The sequence below is a fragment of the Oncorhynchus kisutch genome, linkage group LG21, assembly GCF_002021735.2.
Source record: "Oncorhynchus kisutch isolate 150728-3 linkage group LG21, Okis_V2, whole genome shotgun sequence".
Taxonomy (NCBI): Eukaryota; Metazoa; Chordata; class Actinopteri; order Salmoniformes; family Salmonidae; genus Oncorhynchus; species Oncorhynchus kisutch.
This window is the reverse complement of record NC_034194.2, coordinates 15713171-15730621: the sequence shown is the minus strand read 5'-3', so window position 1 is coordinate 15730621 and position 17451 is coordinate 15713171. Positions and strand designations below refer to the sequence as shown.

General features: G+C 43.6%; 1 protein-coding gene across 13 annotated transcripts in view; it reads left to right on the top strand.

The window, feature by feature from the left end:
* ptprk (protein tyrosine phosphatase receptor type K) overlaps window positions 1-17451 on the top strand; it is a 149181-nt gene that overhangs the window by 122251 nt on the left and 9479 nt on the right. For 3 of the 13 annotated variants that reach the window (XM_031800935.1, XM_031800930.1, XM_031800937.1), the window contains exons 14-20: window positions 5997-6132; window positions 7323-7358; window positions 11608-11637; window positions 13746-13906; window positions 14289-14324; window positions 15732-15743; window positions 16934-17124. In XM_031800935.1, the coding sequence (XP_031656795.1) occupies window positions 5997-6132; window positions 7323-7358; window positions 11608-11637; window positions 13746-13906; window positions 14289-14324; window positions 15732-15743; window positions 16934-17124 (602 nt within the window). The remainder of the gene's footprint in view (window positions 1-5996; window positions 6133-7322; window positions 7359-11607; window positions 11638-13745; window positions 13907-14288; window positions 14325-15731; window positions 15744-16933; window positions 17125-17451) is intronic. The other 10 variants (XM_031800938.1, XM_031800936.1, XM_031800942.1 and 7 more) reach the window with 8 other exon arrangements.

Below are 17451 nucleotides of genomic sequence, written 5' to 3'. Positions count from 1 at the left end.
GACTATGTCTCTTACTACAATTAAAGGGCCAGTCAGTTTAGCTTCAGCAGTCGCATTCAAAAGGCACTAGGCTAGGCGACATAGAAGCAAATAGTCCCATCAAGTCCACAGGTAATTGAGTTCCACCCTACTTCTCTCTCTCCCACTACTCTCCTCTTCTAGCCTATCATCTCTCCCTTCTGCTAAATCCTTTTCCCTCCTGTCTCCTGATTCTGCCTCTTCGACCCTACTCTCCTCCCTTTCCGCATCCCATGACTCGCACGGTTGCCTTTCCTCCCGGCCGGCATGGCCCTCCCCTCCTGCTCCATGTCGGAGTGACTCATTGCGAGCTTACAGAACAGGGCTGCAGGCAGCTAAGCAAAAAAAATGGAGGATAACAACCTTTTCGGAGGACATCCTTTCCCTCCTCTCTACCTTCTCTTCCTCTGTATCCGCTGCTAAAGCCACTTCCTACCACTCTAAATTTCAAGCTTCTGCCTCTAACCGTAGGAAACTATTTTCCACCGTCTCCTGCATCCTTAATCCTCCACCCCCCCCCACTCCTCCCTCTCTGCGGACGACTTTGTCAACCACTTTGAAAAAAGGGTGACGACATCCACTACTCATTCACTCAGCCTATTGACTGGTCTCAATCACACAGAACTACCCTACACCTTGACCTCTATTTCCCCTCTCTCTCCAGATGACATCCAGCAACTAGTGAGGTCTGGCCCCCCAACAACCTACCTGCTCAAACCCATCCCCCATCACCTTCTCCAGACCATCTCTGGAGACCTTCTCCCATTCCTCATTTCCCTCATGAACTCATCCCTGAACACTGGCTGTGTCTGCTCCCCTCCTCAAGAAACCAGCACTCGACTCATCTGACGTCAAAAACTATAGACCTGTATCCCTTCTTGCTATTCTTTCCAAAACACTTGAGCGTGCTGTCTCTGATCAACTTTCTCGCTATCTTTCTCAGAATTATCTTCTTGAACCTTACCAGTCAGGCTTCAAGACGGGTCACTCAACCAAGACTGCTCTCTGTGTCACGGAGGCTCTCCGCACCGCCAAAGCTACTCTCTCTCCTCTGTTCTCATCCTCTTAGATCTCTCCTCTGCCTTCAACACCATGAACCGTCATATCCTCCTCTCCACCCTCTCAGGGCTGGGCGTCGCAAGCTATTCACACTCTTGGATTGCATCCTACCTGGCAGGCTTCTCCTACCAGGGACGTGGAGAAGATCAGTGTCTGCACCACATACTCTCACTACTGGTGTCCCCCAGGGCTCGATTCTAGGCCCTCTCTTCTTCTCTCTATACACCAAGTCACTCAGCTCCATCATATCCTCACGTGGTCTCTACTATCATTGCTATGCGGATGACACTCAACTACTTTTCTCCTTCCCCCCTTCTGACACCCAGGTGGCGACATGCATCTCTGTGTGCCTGGCAGATATCTCAACTTGGATGTCGGCCCACCACCTCAAGCGCAACCTCGACAAGACGGAACTGCTCTTTCTGCCCACTCAAAGACCTCTCCATCACGGTTGACAACTCCACAGTGTTGCCCTCCCAGAGTGCAAAGAACCTTGGCGTGACCCTGGACAACAACCTGTCGTTCTCTGCAAACATCAAAACATCCGTAGAGTATGACACTACCTCACAGAGGAAGCTGCGCAGGTCCTAATCAGGCACTTGTCCTGTCCCGTCTGGACTACTGCAACTCACTGTTGGCTGGGCTCCCCGCTTGTGCCATCAAACCCCTGCAACTTATCCAGCAGTCCGCCTGGTTTTCAACCTTCCCAAGTTCTCTCATTTCATCCCGCTCCTCCGCACACTCCACTGGCTTCCAGTCAAAGCTTGCATCCACTACAAGACCATGGTACTTGCATACGGAACACCTAGCTATCTTAACACGAATGCACCAACTGTAAGTCACTCTGGATAAGAGCATCTGCTAAATGACTCGAGTGTAAAAAAAGATGAATGTACCCCAGCAGCAACTAATTCCACTAGGAGGTATGAAAACTAGGAGGTATGAAACTAGTAAAACCCTAATGTCCTTCAGTAGAGAGCTATATGATGATATTGCTACAGGCAAAACATCTCCTGATCAAAACATCTGATCCCTGATATCGGCCTAAGGTGGCAGCTAATACTCATCAGTATAGCTGCATCAGCTCTCAGCGAAGGTTGACATCACTGACGCTGTTCTTGCTAGGAATGACAAGCTTGCTTCGCCTTACATTAGGTCACGGATAGAATAGGATAAGTTCCAACATGGAACTCTTCGTCAGTGATTATGTTGTCGCCCACAGTGGTGTATTATTAACGTAGATTCATTTAGCTTTATCTCTATGCTTATCAATTGGATATTTATGTGTTTGAGTGTTTGTGTGTTTTTCTCCTTGATTCGGACGAGTATCCCCGTAATGCAGTTCTTATTAATCAGTTAAGATGCAGATTTATATAGTAAGTGCTGTGTATTTATAAGGCCAAGCTTAGAAATCAGCCCACAAATGCTATTAGATTATCAGACGTGGAAAGCGCTGTATCTATAATCCGTAAACAGCTGTCTATGCATTGACACAACAGGGGTTGGACTTGTTGTTCATTTCAAAGATCGGACAGGGGGGGGGGGGGGGGGGAAATAGTGTAGCATCTTTTCATCATGGCTTTGGTAGAGAGAATCCATTGGCCACATCAACACACTCTTATGAAGTGACTGAACTGTGGATGATTTTTATTAGTGTCACAATTATGTGTGCCCGTGTCATCAGTGTCACTTCAATTAGGGGCGGGTGGTTTCATGACTGCAAAAGGAGAATACCAAACGTAGCTTATTGATTTATGAATCCAGTAATAATAACGAAATAAGCCTATAGGAGAGTAAGATACAACAAATGTAAGTGTTACATCCTCCCTTAACAATGTTGTTTAGTCTGAACAATAAACGATCCATTTCCCAGAACTGTGTCCTGCTCAGAATTTCAAGTAGCTATGTGTGTGTCCATGCAGTATCCCACTTGGAGTATGTGTAGGCTTTGGCCACTTGTGCCTGTCACACTCAATCACTCACGCTTTCCATTTGTGATAGATTAAATGCTAGAAGTGCTCTCATTCTCTGAATTGAGAACCACCTTAATTGCCCTAACTTAATTGGATATGAAAGCTTTGTTTTTTAACTTTAAAATAAATAAATAAATAACTGTTGTCATTAATTGTTTTCCGTGTACAAATGTCTCCGAAGCACATTGGCCTGAAGGTTGTCAAACGAATCCAGATAGAATTTGATAAAGGCTCTGCCATGTAGCCCACCGTCAGGAATGAAAATAGATTTTCATTTTAAGCCGGGAATTTTATCTGCAAAATAGTTGTAATCCAATTCCATTTGAATTTCCTCCTGTACTTTTTTTTCTTCATGAACGTATCTCATAAAGCTCGAACAGAATCATAAGTATTCTTGAGGCAAGATGGCGATTATGTCTCAAGCAATACCTCAAAACATTTGATACCGGGCTGCAGACCTGATAAAATATATTTTTTAACTGGTGTCAGCATCTATTGTGAAACCTCCTCTGCTAGTAAACCTATTGGTTTTCTGGTTGCGTTCTATTACATTTGTTATGGTGCTCTTGATGGCGTTGTCCGGCTGTTGCATGTAAAGCATTGAGTGGATTATGCCTATCAGATGATTTTTTGCTGCTGTTTAACATATGGAAGAAGACACAGCTGGTGAAAAGGTGACATTTTTCTGTGACTGACTCCTCCATTCCTTAGTTCCATAATATTTGCCGCAATGAATGATAAGCAACCTTTGACAGAACAACTCACAGTTCTATCCTAGTCATGTCCAGCCTTGTTTATCACCGTGTGGCTAAGTTCAGGAATACTCTCAGCAGAACCAAACTATTCTGCTTCAGTTAATTTAGCAGATTTGATTTCTAAATGCGTTTGAACCGGACTTAAATAGCAGAAAATTGTTTCTGTTACAGTAATTTTCCTGGGTACGATAGCATGGCTAAAGTGAGGGTGAAATATCTGTCAAACAGAGAGAGGGGAGCTGTAGGAGTGTTGAAGCCGGCGGCATGGCCAGTGGGTGACAACGTGAGAGACAAGGACAGTTTGTCCTGCTCCGCTGGGACACTTTCTGTAGACGTTCCGTCTCCCTCCAACCTGATAGAAAGAGGGAGAGATTTTCAGAGGCACATGGGGAGGGGTGTGTGAGGTAGGGGGCCCACTGTCAAGTACAACAGGCAGTCCCAAAGGGTATGCCCCTAAAGCCCCCCCCCCTACACTGACAGAGATTAGTTTTAGCCCAAGAGACCACTTCCTTCCTGCTACATACATCCTGCTTTCTGTTCCTAGATGTGTTTTAGTGGCTGTTGGACATGATCTCTAGGGTAGTTTCATCCATCCACAACTTGTTAGCGATCTCTCCGATCACAGATGATGTTCTACGCATAATTTTCAGTGAAAATATCTAAATATCTAAGATTATGACAACCTGCTCTCTGAAAAACACTGACCATTGATTTCCCTTCCTTGATATAAAAAAAAGGATTTGAGGGTCATAGAAATCAGCACTTATTTAAAACCTGCTGTGCTCCTGAAAGCTTTCTAAAGGAGATGGGGGGGAGGAGGGGGGGGGGGGGTGTAGTCTGTCTTTGGAAGATTTTAGTTGTCCTCTTGCCTCAGGGTGGTGAGTTAGTGAAATACACAAGAGTGGCCCCTCTAGTGACACAGATGCCAGCGTGTTGGTCTTCTCTCCCATGGTAGAAACTAGGCCAATGAATTGATCCCGAGGAATAATGGCTTGAGTGCTGGTTGAAGATGGGCTTTGCCCATGTTTTCAGGTCTGTGCCCATTGTATCATTCTCCGTAAACACCTTCCGTTTGAATCTGAGGATGGGTATAAGATGGGAGCTGTCGCATTTGTCATTCCTTTCGCTGATAGGAAACGGTTGGTTATCATTCAGCTGTTGACATAAAAGGGCTATGTTATTGTATGAATGAATGTACTAGGTTCAGTGTTGCGTCGGGAGATAAATATCCTTTGTACCTCATATTTGCCCTGAAGGTTATAGGAGATGTAGGACTTGGGTCAAGAGAATAATTATGTTGTTGAAATTGTACAATAGCATTACAGTGTACCACTACTGTAGGAAACACATTTTACTAAGTACTGGGAGACCAGAGAGTAGTGGGAAGTATTAGGCTTTGTTTTTTGTGTGTGTTTTGCATTAGAATGAGGATTAATTGCATTTGTATTTATCAATAGCAAAATATTACAATATATCAAAGAGGGAACCGTATCAGTGTAGATATTTAGATTTGGTTTCACTTTTATTGTTTGGTACATCGTAAAAAAATAAGAGTTTGCTGTTCACATTCGACAGTATTTGCGTATGTCCCTATTTTGTCATTTGTTTAGCAAATAACCCGTTCATTACTAAGATATAATAGTTGTTTCTTTGTTTTATAATGAGGATCCACACCCAATGCTTTACTTAATGGCTCTGAAGATTTCGAAAGTATTGAAAGACCGCAGATTAATTTATGCTTGGAAAATCTCATGGGACCATAGGGGGTATGTAACATAATTAGAAATTCAATTCTGATGGCATTTAGTGGAAAACCCAACATAATCATGGTATCAGTGTGTGTAGAACCAGTGCACATAGATATTATACAGTAATTGGAATATCGGTGTATTGAAATACGAGTAGCTGTGTCTTCAGATGTCTCTTTGAATGTGTTTGTGCTCAAATCATTGCTGTGACGTGGCTCAATCTGGAAAACGTCCACAGTAAATCTTGAAGTGTATGCCTTCACGTGTGATGGAACAGAATGTATGTGGCGCGGAGTGGACCACCATCTGGTCAACTAAAGTGGTCGAAGAAAGCATGCTTCCGCTGGGAGAGACTCACTACGCAGTTTCAAGTCGTGTGTTTCCTGGTCAAAACTACAACAATCCCTTTTTTTTCATTTCTCTTTGTTTCTCCTGTTACCTAGGAGCCACAGAGGAACCAGAGGTGATCCCGGACCCAGCTAAGCAGACAGACAGGGTGGTGAAGATCGCTGGCATCAGTGCTGGGGTGCTGGTGTTCATCCTGCTGGTGCTGGTAGCCATCCTTCTGGTCAAGAAGAGGTGAGTGGAGCATCGTACACAGGAAACGCTGTGTTACTTGGCTCTATGCGACACCATGAGCTCATCCTCTACTCCATCCCATGCCATCAGCATAACCGTGAGGCTGGGTCATGACTATCAGTCAGCCTACAGTACACTAGGAGGGGGAGGAAGGAGGGATGAGAGGGGGGGAAGACACTTACAGTACTGTATGTTATTGTTTTTGTAGTGCCAAGACTAGGTGTAATACTGTTTTACCAGGGTTTGGTAGAGAGTTGGATTGAGTTTCAAGGGGTAGCAGGCAGAGTACTGTACACGCAGCAGATTTAGACGAGGACCCATAAGGCCCGTCTCTCAGAGCAGCACAGTGAATTTATGAGCATATAGATTTCCCCAGCTTCTCTTAACATCTTCTGAGATTTTATATCTGAAGTGGCTGGTCTGAAAAGCCACGAGTTTTGAAGTGGATGTGTACTCACACAAGTGCATACCAGTGGTGTACAATGCGAACAGACAACACCCCCAGCTTTGCTGCAAAGTGGAATATTTATTTGAGGACTTGGAGAGGTGTCTTCCAATGAAGAGGTAGTATTCAGATGTGATTTACTGTGGGTCGTTAGCACTCCACTGCAGGTTGTTCAAGGGTTTCTGCTTTTTTGCTGTCATTTACAATAAGGTGGACAGCTTTTTGTTGAGGGTTGCATTCAGGATACATACTGTAACAACGCTATTGAGCTGTTCTCAGTTTCTACTAGCCTCAAGGTCAATCATTTTGTCACCTGCTTTACCTCCTCATCCCACTCAGTAATTCTGGCGCTGCTTCATTCAACTAATTCAGAACACTGTTTATTGCATGGTTATCACACTAGATTTATTTACATTTCCTGGCCTTTATTCTGTGGTGTTTGACTGTGTTGACCATCTAACTGTGTTAATGTCATTAATTGGCGAACAAACAGTCCCCAGTCATCCCCAATAGACAGCCACTGATGCAGAGAGTGGGTTGAGCCTATATGAACTCCTGTGCAATCTAGTATTGACTGTTAGTGGAATTGATTTAAGTCCAAACTCAACATGCTTTTACTATACTTTTGTGTTTGTATTTTCCTACTTAGACAAGTTATGGAGGAATAGACCGTATTTTGAAAGGTCATGGGCTGATATACAAGCCCAAACTTCTGTTGTTGTCTAAATGCTACTTTTCTTTTTAGTCATGGAGGCTTTACTACGAAGAATTGGTCAGTCAGGTGTGTGTTTTTATTTGTTGATACAAATATGTACACACATACACACACACACACACACACACACACACACACACACACACACAGTTGGGGTCATGTTGGAGGAGGCAGGCTGCAGAGATCAGGAAGGATCTGGGGCCTTGAGAGACTAAATGATGTTGTGCTGTAATTACTTTGTGAACCTCCTATTGATTTCGTTCAGTTTTTCCAGAAAAGGTTTTTGTAATGAACACTGGCAAACTGAACTGTCCCCAGCACCTGTGATGAATGCTTTTGGAAAGCCCACATGTTCTATTATTCTCCAAAGAAATTGAGATTGTTTTAAAGGGAAAATATCGATTACACGCGCCAATTCCCAAGTCGGAGCGCATCTCTACATGCTGAACAGGTTTAGCAGGAACGATATGCACAGAGGTGCCGTTACCCTGCACACCCTGTCTCGCTCTCTCTCTCTCTTTTTCCATGACATATGGCACCATCATGTGGACATTTAACAGAATGACAGTTTTTCCCACTCTCCTCTTAGAAGTCAATTGCCATGTAAGAGTATACATATTGATATCTCACATAATTAACACAGAGGATGACACCCGTATAGTTCATGGGTGGTTGATGAATGATTTTTCAACTCGTGTTTTTTTCCCAGGTTGACCGACACAGTATCTAATCATCCAGTTTAACAAACACATGAACATCACAATGAACTGGAATGACATTAGTGCCGATAATCCGGAGGGTACTGGAGAAAGCAAATGAGGTTGATGATTGAGAGGTGTTCCTCTCATTCATACACTGAGTGTACAGCCCCCCGATTTTCCCCTCACCCCAACGAATTGAGGCTGTTCGATGGACTCTACAAGGTGTCGAACGCGTGCCACAGGGATGCTGGCCCATGTTGACTCCAATGCTTCCCACAGTTGTGTCAAGTTGGCTCAATGTCCTTTGGGTGGTGGACCATTCTTGATACACACGGGGAAACTGTTGAGCGTGAAAAACCCAGCAGCTTTGCAGTTCTAGACACAAATCTGTGCACCTGGCACCGACTACTATACCCCGTTACCCGTTCAAAGGCACTTCAATCTTATGTCTCGCCCATTCACCCTCTGATTGGCACACATACACAATCCATGTCTCAATTGTCTCAAGGCTTAAAAATCCTTATTTAACCTGTCTCCTCCCCTTCATCTACACTGATTTGACGTGGATTTAACAGGTGACAATCAATAAGGGACCATAGCTTTCAACTGGATTCACCTGTTCAGTCTGTCATGGAACGAGCAGGTGTTCATAATGTTTTGAACACTGAGTGTACAGTGTATCTTTGTTTAAAGTGTTGGACAGTCAAGCAGTGCCTGTGACTACTGATGAGTGAGCCTTCCAAATGAATCGTAATTGGCAGAGCAGCCTCTGCGTCTCTCTAGATGTTCTGCCAATTAGGGCCTCGTTCCTAACGACCTATGCTCATTTACAGCTGTCTCCCTCCTAATTTCCCCTGCCAACCCCCTCTATAACCTTTCAACTTCAGAGAAATCTCATTCTGCCACACCCTCGTGCACCACAGGTCATTCCTTTAGCTTCCTTATTTAGTCCCCCTTTCCCTTCCTTCTCCCCCATTTTCTTCACTGGGTGTTTAAGATTTAGTGAAGCTGGTCCAGGCTTACTTTGTGGAGATAAGAGAAGGTCACGACCAGAGTCTTTTCCCCCTCCTTGGTCGTGAGTGACAGATGTGGGTTGAGTGACAATAACAACGTTTCCTTTTCTTTGATATTAAAAGAAGGTGACTTTGTCATTGCTCTTCTGGGTCAAGAGTGACTTTTGAATTATGCTACAGTAAGTCTGGCATATACAAACGTCCTTGTTCCGTATTACAAACAATTGGATTGTGTTGGTTTGATGTTGGTGTACTTTTGTTGTGGTTGTATAGTAGTTCAATGTTTTGTAATAGATCTAGCTAATCTATTCCCTGTGGTTTAGAATCTTTTTCAGAGAGATGGGAAGGGGTTCATTTCATTGAATAGTTTTCATATAAGTCATTGGCATTAATTGCAGCGCCTGCTTTTCAGTTTTTGGATGGCTTCCTGGTTTGTAATTTCAGCCTTTAAAAGGACTGGTGTTTAGAGCAATGGGGGTACATTGAGTGCTAATGAGCCATAAGCTCCTAATCCCATTGGAATGGATTAAAAGTACTGATGGTAATTGAATTCTGAAGTATGACTAATGTCCCTTTGTCCCCAAAGTAAAGAGAACTCCTGTGAAAATCAATATAAAGAGAGAAATGCATTTGTTTTGGAACTAGTTAGCTTAACCTGTTGTGGATGTCTTGAATGTACACTGAACAAAAATAAAATGCAACATGTAAAGTGTTTGTTTCATGAGATGAATTCCAGAAAATTTCCATACGCGCAAATAGCTTATTTCTCTCAAATTTTGTGCACAAATTTGTTTACATCCTTCCTTTGCCAAGATAATCCATCCACCTGACAGGTGCGGCATATCAAGAAGCTGATTAAACAGCATGATCATTACACAGGTGCATCTTGTGCTGGGGACAAAAGGCCACTAATAAAATGTGCAGTTTTGTCACAACGCAATTCCACAGACGTTGCAAGTTTTGAAGGAGCGTGCAATTGTCATACTGACTGCAGGAATGTCCACCAGAGCTGGTGCCAGAAGCCGCCTCCAACATTGTATTAGAGAATTTGTCAGTACGTCCAAGCGGCCTCACAAACGCAGACCCATATGTATGGCGTCGTGTGGGCGAACCGTTTGCTGACGTCAATGTTGTGAACACAGTGCCTTCAGAATTCAAATGCATGGCCCCATGTTGCAAGGATCTGTACACAATTCCTGGAAGTTGAAAATGTCCCAGTTTTTCCATGGCCTGCATACTCACCAGATATGTCACCCATCGAGCATGTTTGGGATACTCCGAATCGACATGTGCGACAGCGTTGTTCCAGTTCCTGCCAATATCCAGCAACTTCGAACAGCGATTGAAGAATGGGGCAATATTCCACAGCCCACAATCAACAGCATGATCAACTCTATACGAAGGTGATGGTGTCACGCTGCATGAGGCAAATGGTGGTCACCAGATACGGACTGGTTTTCTGATCCACCTCCCTACATTAAAAAATAAAATAAAGGTATGCGTGACCAACAGATACAAAATCATAGATTAGGGCCAAATTAATTTCAATCAATTGGCTGATTTCTTTTTATGAACTAACTCGGTCAAATATTTGAAATTGTTGCATGATGCGTTTATATTTTTGTTCAGTGTAGTTGATGGTTGCTGTTGGTGCTGACATCCTCTCAGTCCGTCAGATATAAGAAAGGTGTCTTTTTCTCACACCCAGTGAGCCTGTATGTTTTTTTTTTTCCAAAATCAAGTGACCAGTAGAGTAGAACTCAATGATATTACAAAGCAATAGAAGTTAATGAAGTGGATATTGGAATCTTGTAATTGCTTTGCGCAGAAACAATCAAGGTTAGAGCCAAAACGTAAATGCTGTGGCAAGATTTGTATGCTTCTTTTGTTTTCATGGTGTATTTCTTGAATGGTCATGCCATGTGTGAAGGGAAGTTGTGAATTGATATTTGATGATTCCATTACAAACACTAGTTGCTGGGGAGATGAACACTTATGGGCAAGACACAATTCATTGATCTAATACAATAATGAAAATGTGGTTCCCTTACTGAAATCAACTTAAAGAAGATACTGCATCTTTAAAATGGTGGTCCACAACGTTGCTTGTTTTCCAGGTAGCAAGCAGCTTGTTCTTTAGTTTGCTGCGATTTGTTTTCCCCGCTGTGTATCTCCATTACGGTGATCAAGACATTACCTTTTCATATGTAACACTGTAGCCTAAATCTAACGACGAGTCCATAACACCAACAGTCAGTCTTAAGACGGTCTGACTGTCCAAGTGAATGAGACTGTATTTTAATGCATGACAATAATGACTACACCCAAAATTCAACCAGAACCAAAAAGATGAACTGTTAACATGTTTGTAACGAAAATCATTTTCTTGCACCCTATCTTCAATTACACTGGAACATAAAACTGCATGGAGCTCAATTTGAAGGAATGCATGTAAAAAAAGAAATTCTAACATCAAGGAAGTTAATTCATAGAGATAAAATGTTGTTTTGTACTTTTTATTCTGCTTTTGTTGATTCGACTGATTCCCACTTTGCATTCACCAATATTTCTTTATCCTGCTGTCTCTGATTTGCGTGCCAGGAGGAGCTACTATTCTTACTCATATTACCTGTAAGTAAACAGACAAGCAACAACAAAACAGAAACAATCAAACCCCAAAAAATACAATGACTGCACATGTCCTTGGTTAGTTATGTAGTGTTTTAAAGATGCAGTATCCTTTTTTCAAGTGAAAATGCATATCGCTCAGATCCAATTCCCATTGCCATTGACCAGCTCCAACATGCTTTCAAAACGCTCTCCAAACCAAAGTCGTCATGACCCAAAAGCGGTGTTATTTGAAAAAAGAATGCTGCACTTTGTGTCCTGTGTTCAGTCTGAGTGCATGTGGTTGTATGTCAATAACTCATGTATTTCATTCATCTTCTTCATCTCCTGGACCTCCTTTGTCCATTGAAAGGATATTTGGGGAAAATCTGTGTGCCTCTACACATGCACACTGCTTGTGTTGAATGTCATCTATATCTCATAAGCCCTTTCCAATTGGTTGCTCTGATTGTTGGTGGCAGAGGGTTTCCTCTTTGGGTTGGTGTAGGGTTCTTCTCCTGTTGTACAGTAGACCGTAGACAGCCATCTCCATGCTGCGGTGCTTTCCACAAGGGCTGCAACGAGAGAGAGAGAAACTCCCTGATCTGTCGTCCTGATCTGCCCGATGCGCTCACATGGTCTACCATTCGACATGCTTGCCATTTTACCCTCACCTCTGTGAGAGTGTGTTTAAGCTACACAGGCCTTGCATTTACCTTCCAACTCCTCATTTTTCATTTCACGCCAAGAAGTGACACCCAACCTCAAGTGAATTCAGGTGAATGAGCCTTTTCAGCATTTCAGAGATGATTCCCCCCGACACAGGATTAAAAAAAATCTGTTTTTATTAATGATTTTTTTCTCTCCATGAAATTGAAAGAGATTTTCACAGAGAACATCTTTTTGCTGGCTTCGGATAGTCCCTTCAAGCAATTTTTAGGACACCAAATTTGTTAGCGCTGGGAGACATTTTGACAAATATATCCTGTTAAGTTTGGAATAATTGAAAAACAGAAAGTTACCAATAATTACCTCAAATGTTAAATCAGTTTTTCCCGGCGGGAAAGTGATGTATCCTACAGTTTGCCTCTATCAAAGGTAATTAAAAGGCTCAAAATGGAAGCCGGATAATTTTCTCATGGCTCTTGATATAATTGACCCCATGCTGTGCTTGCCTATTTTCGATTCACTTCCAATTTATGATGGGCAGAAATTAGTATATTCTGTCTGTAATTGTCATTTTACTAGAACAGTATGAAATTATAGTATTTGGTCTCTTTCTCCTGCTGTCCCATCTGTCCCTTCTCTAGTACAAAGAGTCCTCCCTTCAATTTCACTAGAGTGGCTCCTTAAAACCCCGTCTCAGTGCTTTCATCTAACTGCAATCTGAAAACTCCAATCAGAGGACAATTTATACTGCAACACCTTTCTTCAGGGTGCTCGCAAAGTGGAATAAGGAACTAGGATTAGAACAGAGTGGGTCTGGTCTGTGTTTTCATCGCAGTGCTCCTTTTTACAATTCAAATGTAGTGAAACTCGGAATTGCCCTTAAAATGGAAACCTCCCAGTCTTGTAGGCGTTCAATCGGCTTTTCTCAATCAGGGGCCAATGAGTAAGTCCGTACACAATCGATTTGGCATATATCAACCGATTTGGCATATTAATCTTGCTAATATACTGTATTAACCCAATCAACTCCTGTCCAGGTGAAATGATCAATAGATCATCAACCAATCAGGGAGTCCCCATTTCTCAGAATGTGTATGTCAGAGCCCAGACTGGGGATGACATGCAGCAACCTCTCACCTTAGCATGAAGCAACTACCTGTCCCCCTCGAAGCAGAAGTTACTCCTGCATGATTTTTATTCCTTTTGGGTTTCCCCTATATGTTTCCTACAGTGTACTGAATGATACTTGACCCTAATAATAGAGTATTTGTGAGGTTTGCACCTATTATTGGATGAAAAATTATTTTTTTAAAGGCCGTATGTGGAAGCCAAACCAATGGTCTGTTGTCATGGAGATGAGCTTTTCTCTTTCATCTCTGTCCCTTTAGTCTTTCCTGTTGTGTATGAATAATCGATCGCAATGTGTTTTTGTGATATTTTAACCTGCTCGTCCGATCCTTCAGGAAACTGGCCAAGAAGCGCAAAGACGCCATCGGGAACACTCGGCAGGAGATGACCCACATGGTGAACGCCATGGACCGCAGTTATGCTGATCAGAGCACGCTCCATGCTGAGGATCCCATGGCCGTCACCTTTATGGACTCCCACAACTTCAGCAACAGATGTAAGCATAATGGTTCTAAGACAGTTCCCTGGGGAACACCTCCCTCCACAGATACATGGTACATGTGAGAAAGGCTCCTGACAGTTAGATAATCTAATGCCTTACGATGGGAAAGACCCTAACACCAAGAAGGGTCCATGAGATGGGCTCTGAAGAGAGGTGTTAAGTTGCCCTTTAACCTTTCATATTTGTACTTTAAAATGCATAATAGGAACATCCCAAGATATGAATGAATGCCTTTAATGATTTGAACTGTTGGCACAGGATATTTTGGTAGAGTTTCTTCTAATCTTATGCTCTGTTCATCTTGCCCCTGGATTTGTATAATTCAGTTGTGTGATGCAGCTTCTGGAATGTATTTTATACACTTTTTTCCCTACAGTGCCTAATGATCCACTTGTGCCAACGGCAGTGTTAGGTGAGGCCCCGGTGCTATATCATCTGCCTTGCCATGGCTTGTTGTGTTCCTCATGCATGTCGTTGTCACAGTCCCGTAGTCGTCCATTGTAAACCTGTAGCCGTCCATTGATTGTCTCTGTGTTGAGTCTGGTTAGTCACGTACAACTCACTCTAGCCCTGAAAATATACAGTACCACAGTCAGAATGACTAGCCTCCACATTCACTTATCCAGTAAGGGGAATAAAATAGGAATTGTTTCCAGATTTTAGATTTCCCCTGGCTGCTGTAAAACAAAGTTGGCCCTCAGCCATGGTAGAGTGGAGACATGGCAGTCCTCCAGTGAACCGATGAACAATCCTCCAGCGTTTAGGACCCACCTATGAGCCGTTAGAATGGAGCTGAAGGTCCAAACCACATTCAGAGACTCACACTCACTCCTGTATGCATTACAACTGTCTGCACGCTCCAAATCCTGCTCAGGACGTTGGTTTAGGAGATGAGGAGGGAAAACTAATTCAAACACAAGTGAAGATACACGATGGCTACATTCACCTGAGTCCTTACCTGAAGATCAACGTCCTGCATGACATGACACTTTTATAGAATGAAACCAGTCATCCTGTCACTGTGTGTAAGTCGTACAGGCTTTGTGTGAGGGTGCCATTTTAAATCACCCTCAGCCCCTCTGGGACTTGTCTGTGTAGAGTTTTTAAAAACCCCACATCTGACAGTTTCTATGTAATGGAGTTCAGCGTTCACTCGTGACATCAGGATGGAGAGTGTTAGACACTCGACACGAGCAGTGTAGTCCACACTGACAGAACAAGCAAGCCACCGCGGAGGGTCTTTACGGCTCACTGAAAACCTAAGTTTGATGGGGAATTAAAATGCCCCCTCAGGCCACAGTATTTGCTGTGAAAATGTGTTATTTTAGCTCTGTGTTCTCGCTGGGCTTGGTAATAGGAAGTGAAGGGTGCAGTTCAAGCCATGACTCAGTCTAGTATGTTAGGGCCGAATTAAGTAGTACAAATTTGCAAATGAGTAGAAATGTCAGCTTAGATAGTCTCTACACTAGAGTGCAGCAGTTCTCTCGCCAGCTTAGTGTCACTCCTCTTAGATCCCACCCACTGCATTAGTGTGTCTGTCAGTCTCCCCATAGCTTTCTAGAAAGCCGTGTGCAGATGTGTACGAAAGTCAGTGTTGTGTACAGTCAGTGGTGAAGTAGGTCCTTGGGTCAGTTGTCAGTCAACTGTGAATCCCTCGTCCTTGTTAGGTGATCACCTCCCATCACCCTCATCTTCCAGTATTGTGCTTGAAGTCATGTCACTTCATCATATTATATATGTACTACAACCTCTGTGTGCTTACTGTTGATCTAGTGAAAAGCTCATGTTGTTTTCCTTTCTTGCTGCCGTAATTGTGAAGTGCCAATTACCGGTAAGTGTGTTTGGAAATTCTAAAGTGTCCCAAAGTGGCTAATGAAAAGAAATTGATTACCAGATCGCAAATACTGGATCTCAATGCAGTCGTGTCGTTGATTGAGCCATTAAAAGTGTGTGCAGAGTGTGGGTGTCAGTAGAAGTAGCAGTAGCCGGCTTCCCCTCCGCTGACAGTAAATTGTGCAGGGTTCTTAAAACTGTAACTTAACATTCCCCTTAACCTGATATAGAGGCTAGCAGTAGCTCAGGGGCTAGCCAAGCAGAACAGATATAGAGCTCACGGCTCAGTAGGTAATGTGATTGCCAGCAGGTCAGTCTGGGCTTTAGAGGGGTGAAAATCCTGGCTGCAGATAACCTAGGACTCAGCAGCCCCCCCCCCCCCCCCCCCCCCCACACACACACACACATACACATACACATGAACATACACACATACACACAACCAGACTCACACACGCAGACACACACACGCACACATCTCCACAGGCGAAATGGCTATGTTTCTCAGGGGTTGACACAGCTCAGATAAGACATTAAACGGAGCATATGGTGCCTGTCAGTCCTGTGAGCCCAGTGTCTCTCCCCTGAGAGGCTCCTGCCCTCACACTGTTGTAACTGAGAGGCCCCTGCGTTTGCCTGTCCGTCTGCTGGGAAAGACAGGCACCACTCCTCAGCTTTATCAAGCCCTGTCTTGCCCACTCACCAAGCTGACACAACATGTCAGTTACTGCCAGGTGCCTTGTGACTTACATCCTCCTCAGAGCTTAGCTGCTTTGTGAAGGCAGGAGCCATGTTCTTTTTTTTGCAAGAAAAACTACGTTTTCTAAACGTAATTCTGTAAGAGAAAGTAACCCAGTTTGGTTATAATAGGGTATTTATCGTGATTTGACCCCAGGCCAGATTAGCCAAGGACAACTCCGCTCCACCATGTTCTTCACATCAACAGAGTTGAGTGAAGATGAGAGTGAACAGACTGGAGCTCCAACGTCACATAAAATTACGTTTTTATTTGTAAAAAAAAAATAAAAAAAATGGATTTCAGCACGCAATTACATGAGACAATGTGCCATTGATGTGAAGTACACCGTGGAGTTTAGTTTAACTTGGCTAAGGCCAGCTATGTATTCTGTGAGTGATGGTGATGATGAGCCTGTGTAATCCTCACCAGCATGTGATTTCCTTGGACAGATGAGAACCACACTACGGCTGCTGCTGCAGAGTCCAGCCGGCTGCTGGACGTGCCTCGGTACCACTGTGAGGGGACAGAGTCGCCCTACCAGACCGGTCAGCTGCACCCAGCCATCAGGGTGGCTGACCTGCTCCAACACATAAACCTGATGAAGACCTCCGACAGCTACGGCTTCAAGGAGGAATATGAGGTCAGAACCCAAAGACTCTAGTCTACAGTACATCCGTAACACAGGCCCAAAGACTCTAGTCTACAGCACATCCGTAACACAGGCCCTAAGACTCTAGTCTACAGTACATCCGTAACACAGGCCCAAAGACTCTAGTCTACAGTACATCCGTAACACAGGCCCAAAGACTCTAGTCTACAGTACATCCGTAACACAGGCCCAAAGACTCTAGTCTACAGTACATCCGTAACACAGGCCCTAAGACTCTAGTCTACAGTACATCCGTAACACAGGCCCTAAGACTCTAGTTGACAGTACATCCGTAACACAGGCCCTAAGACTCTAGTC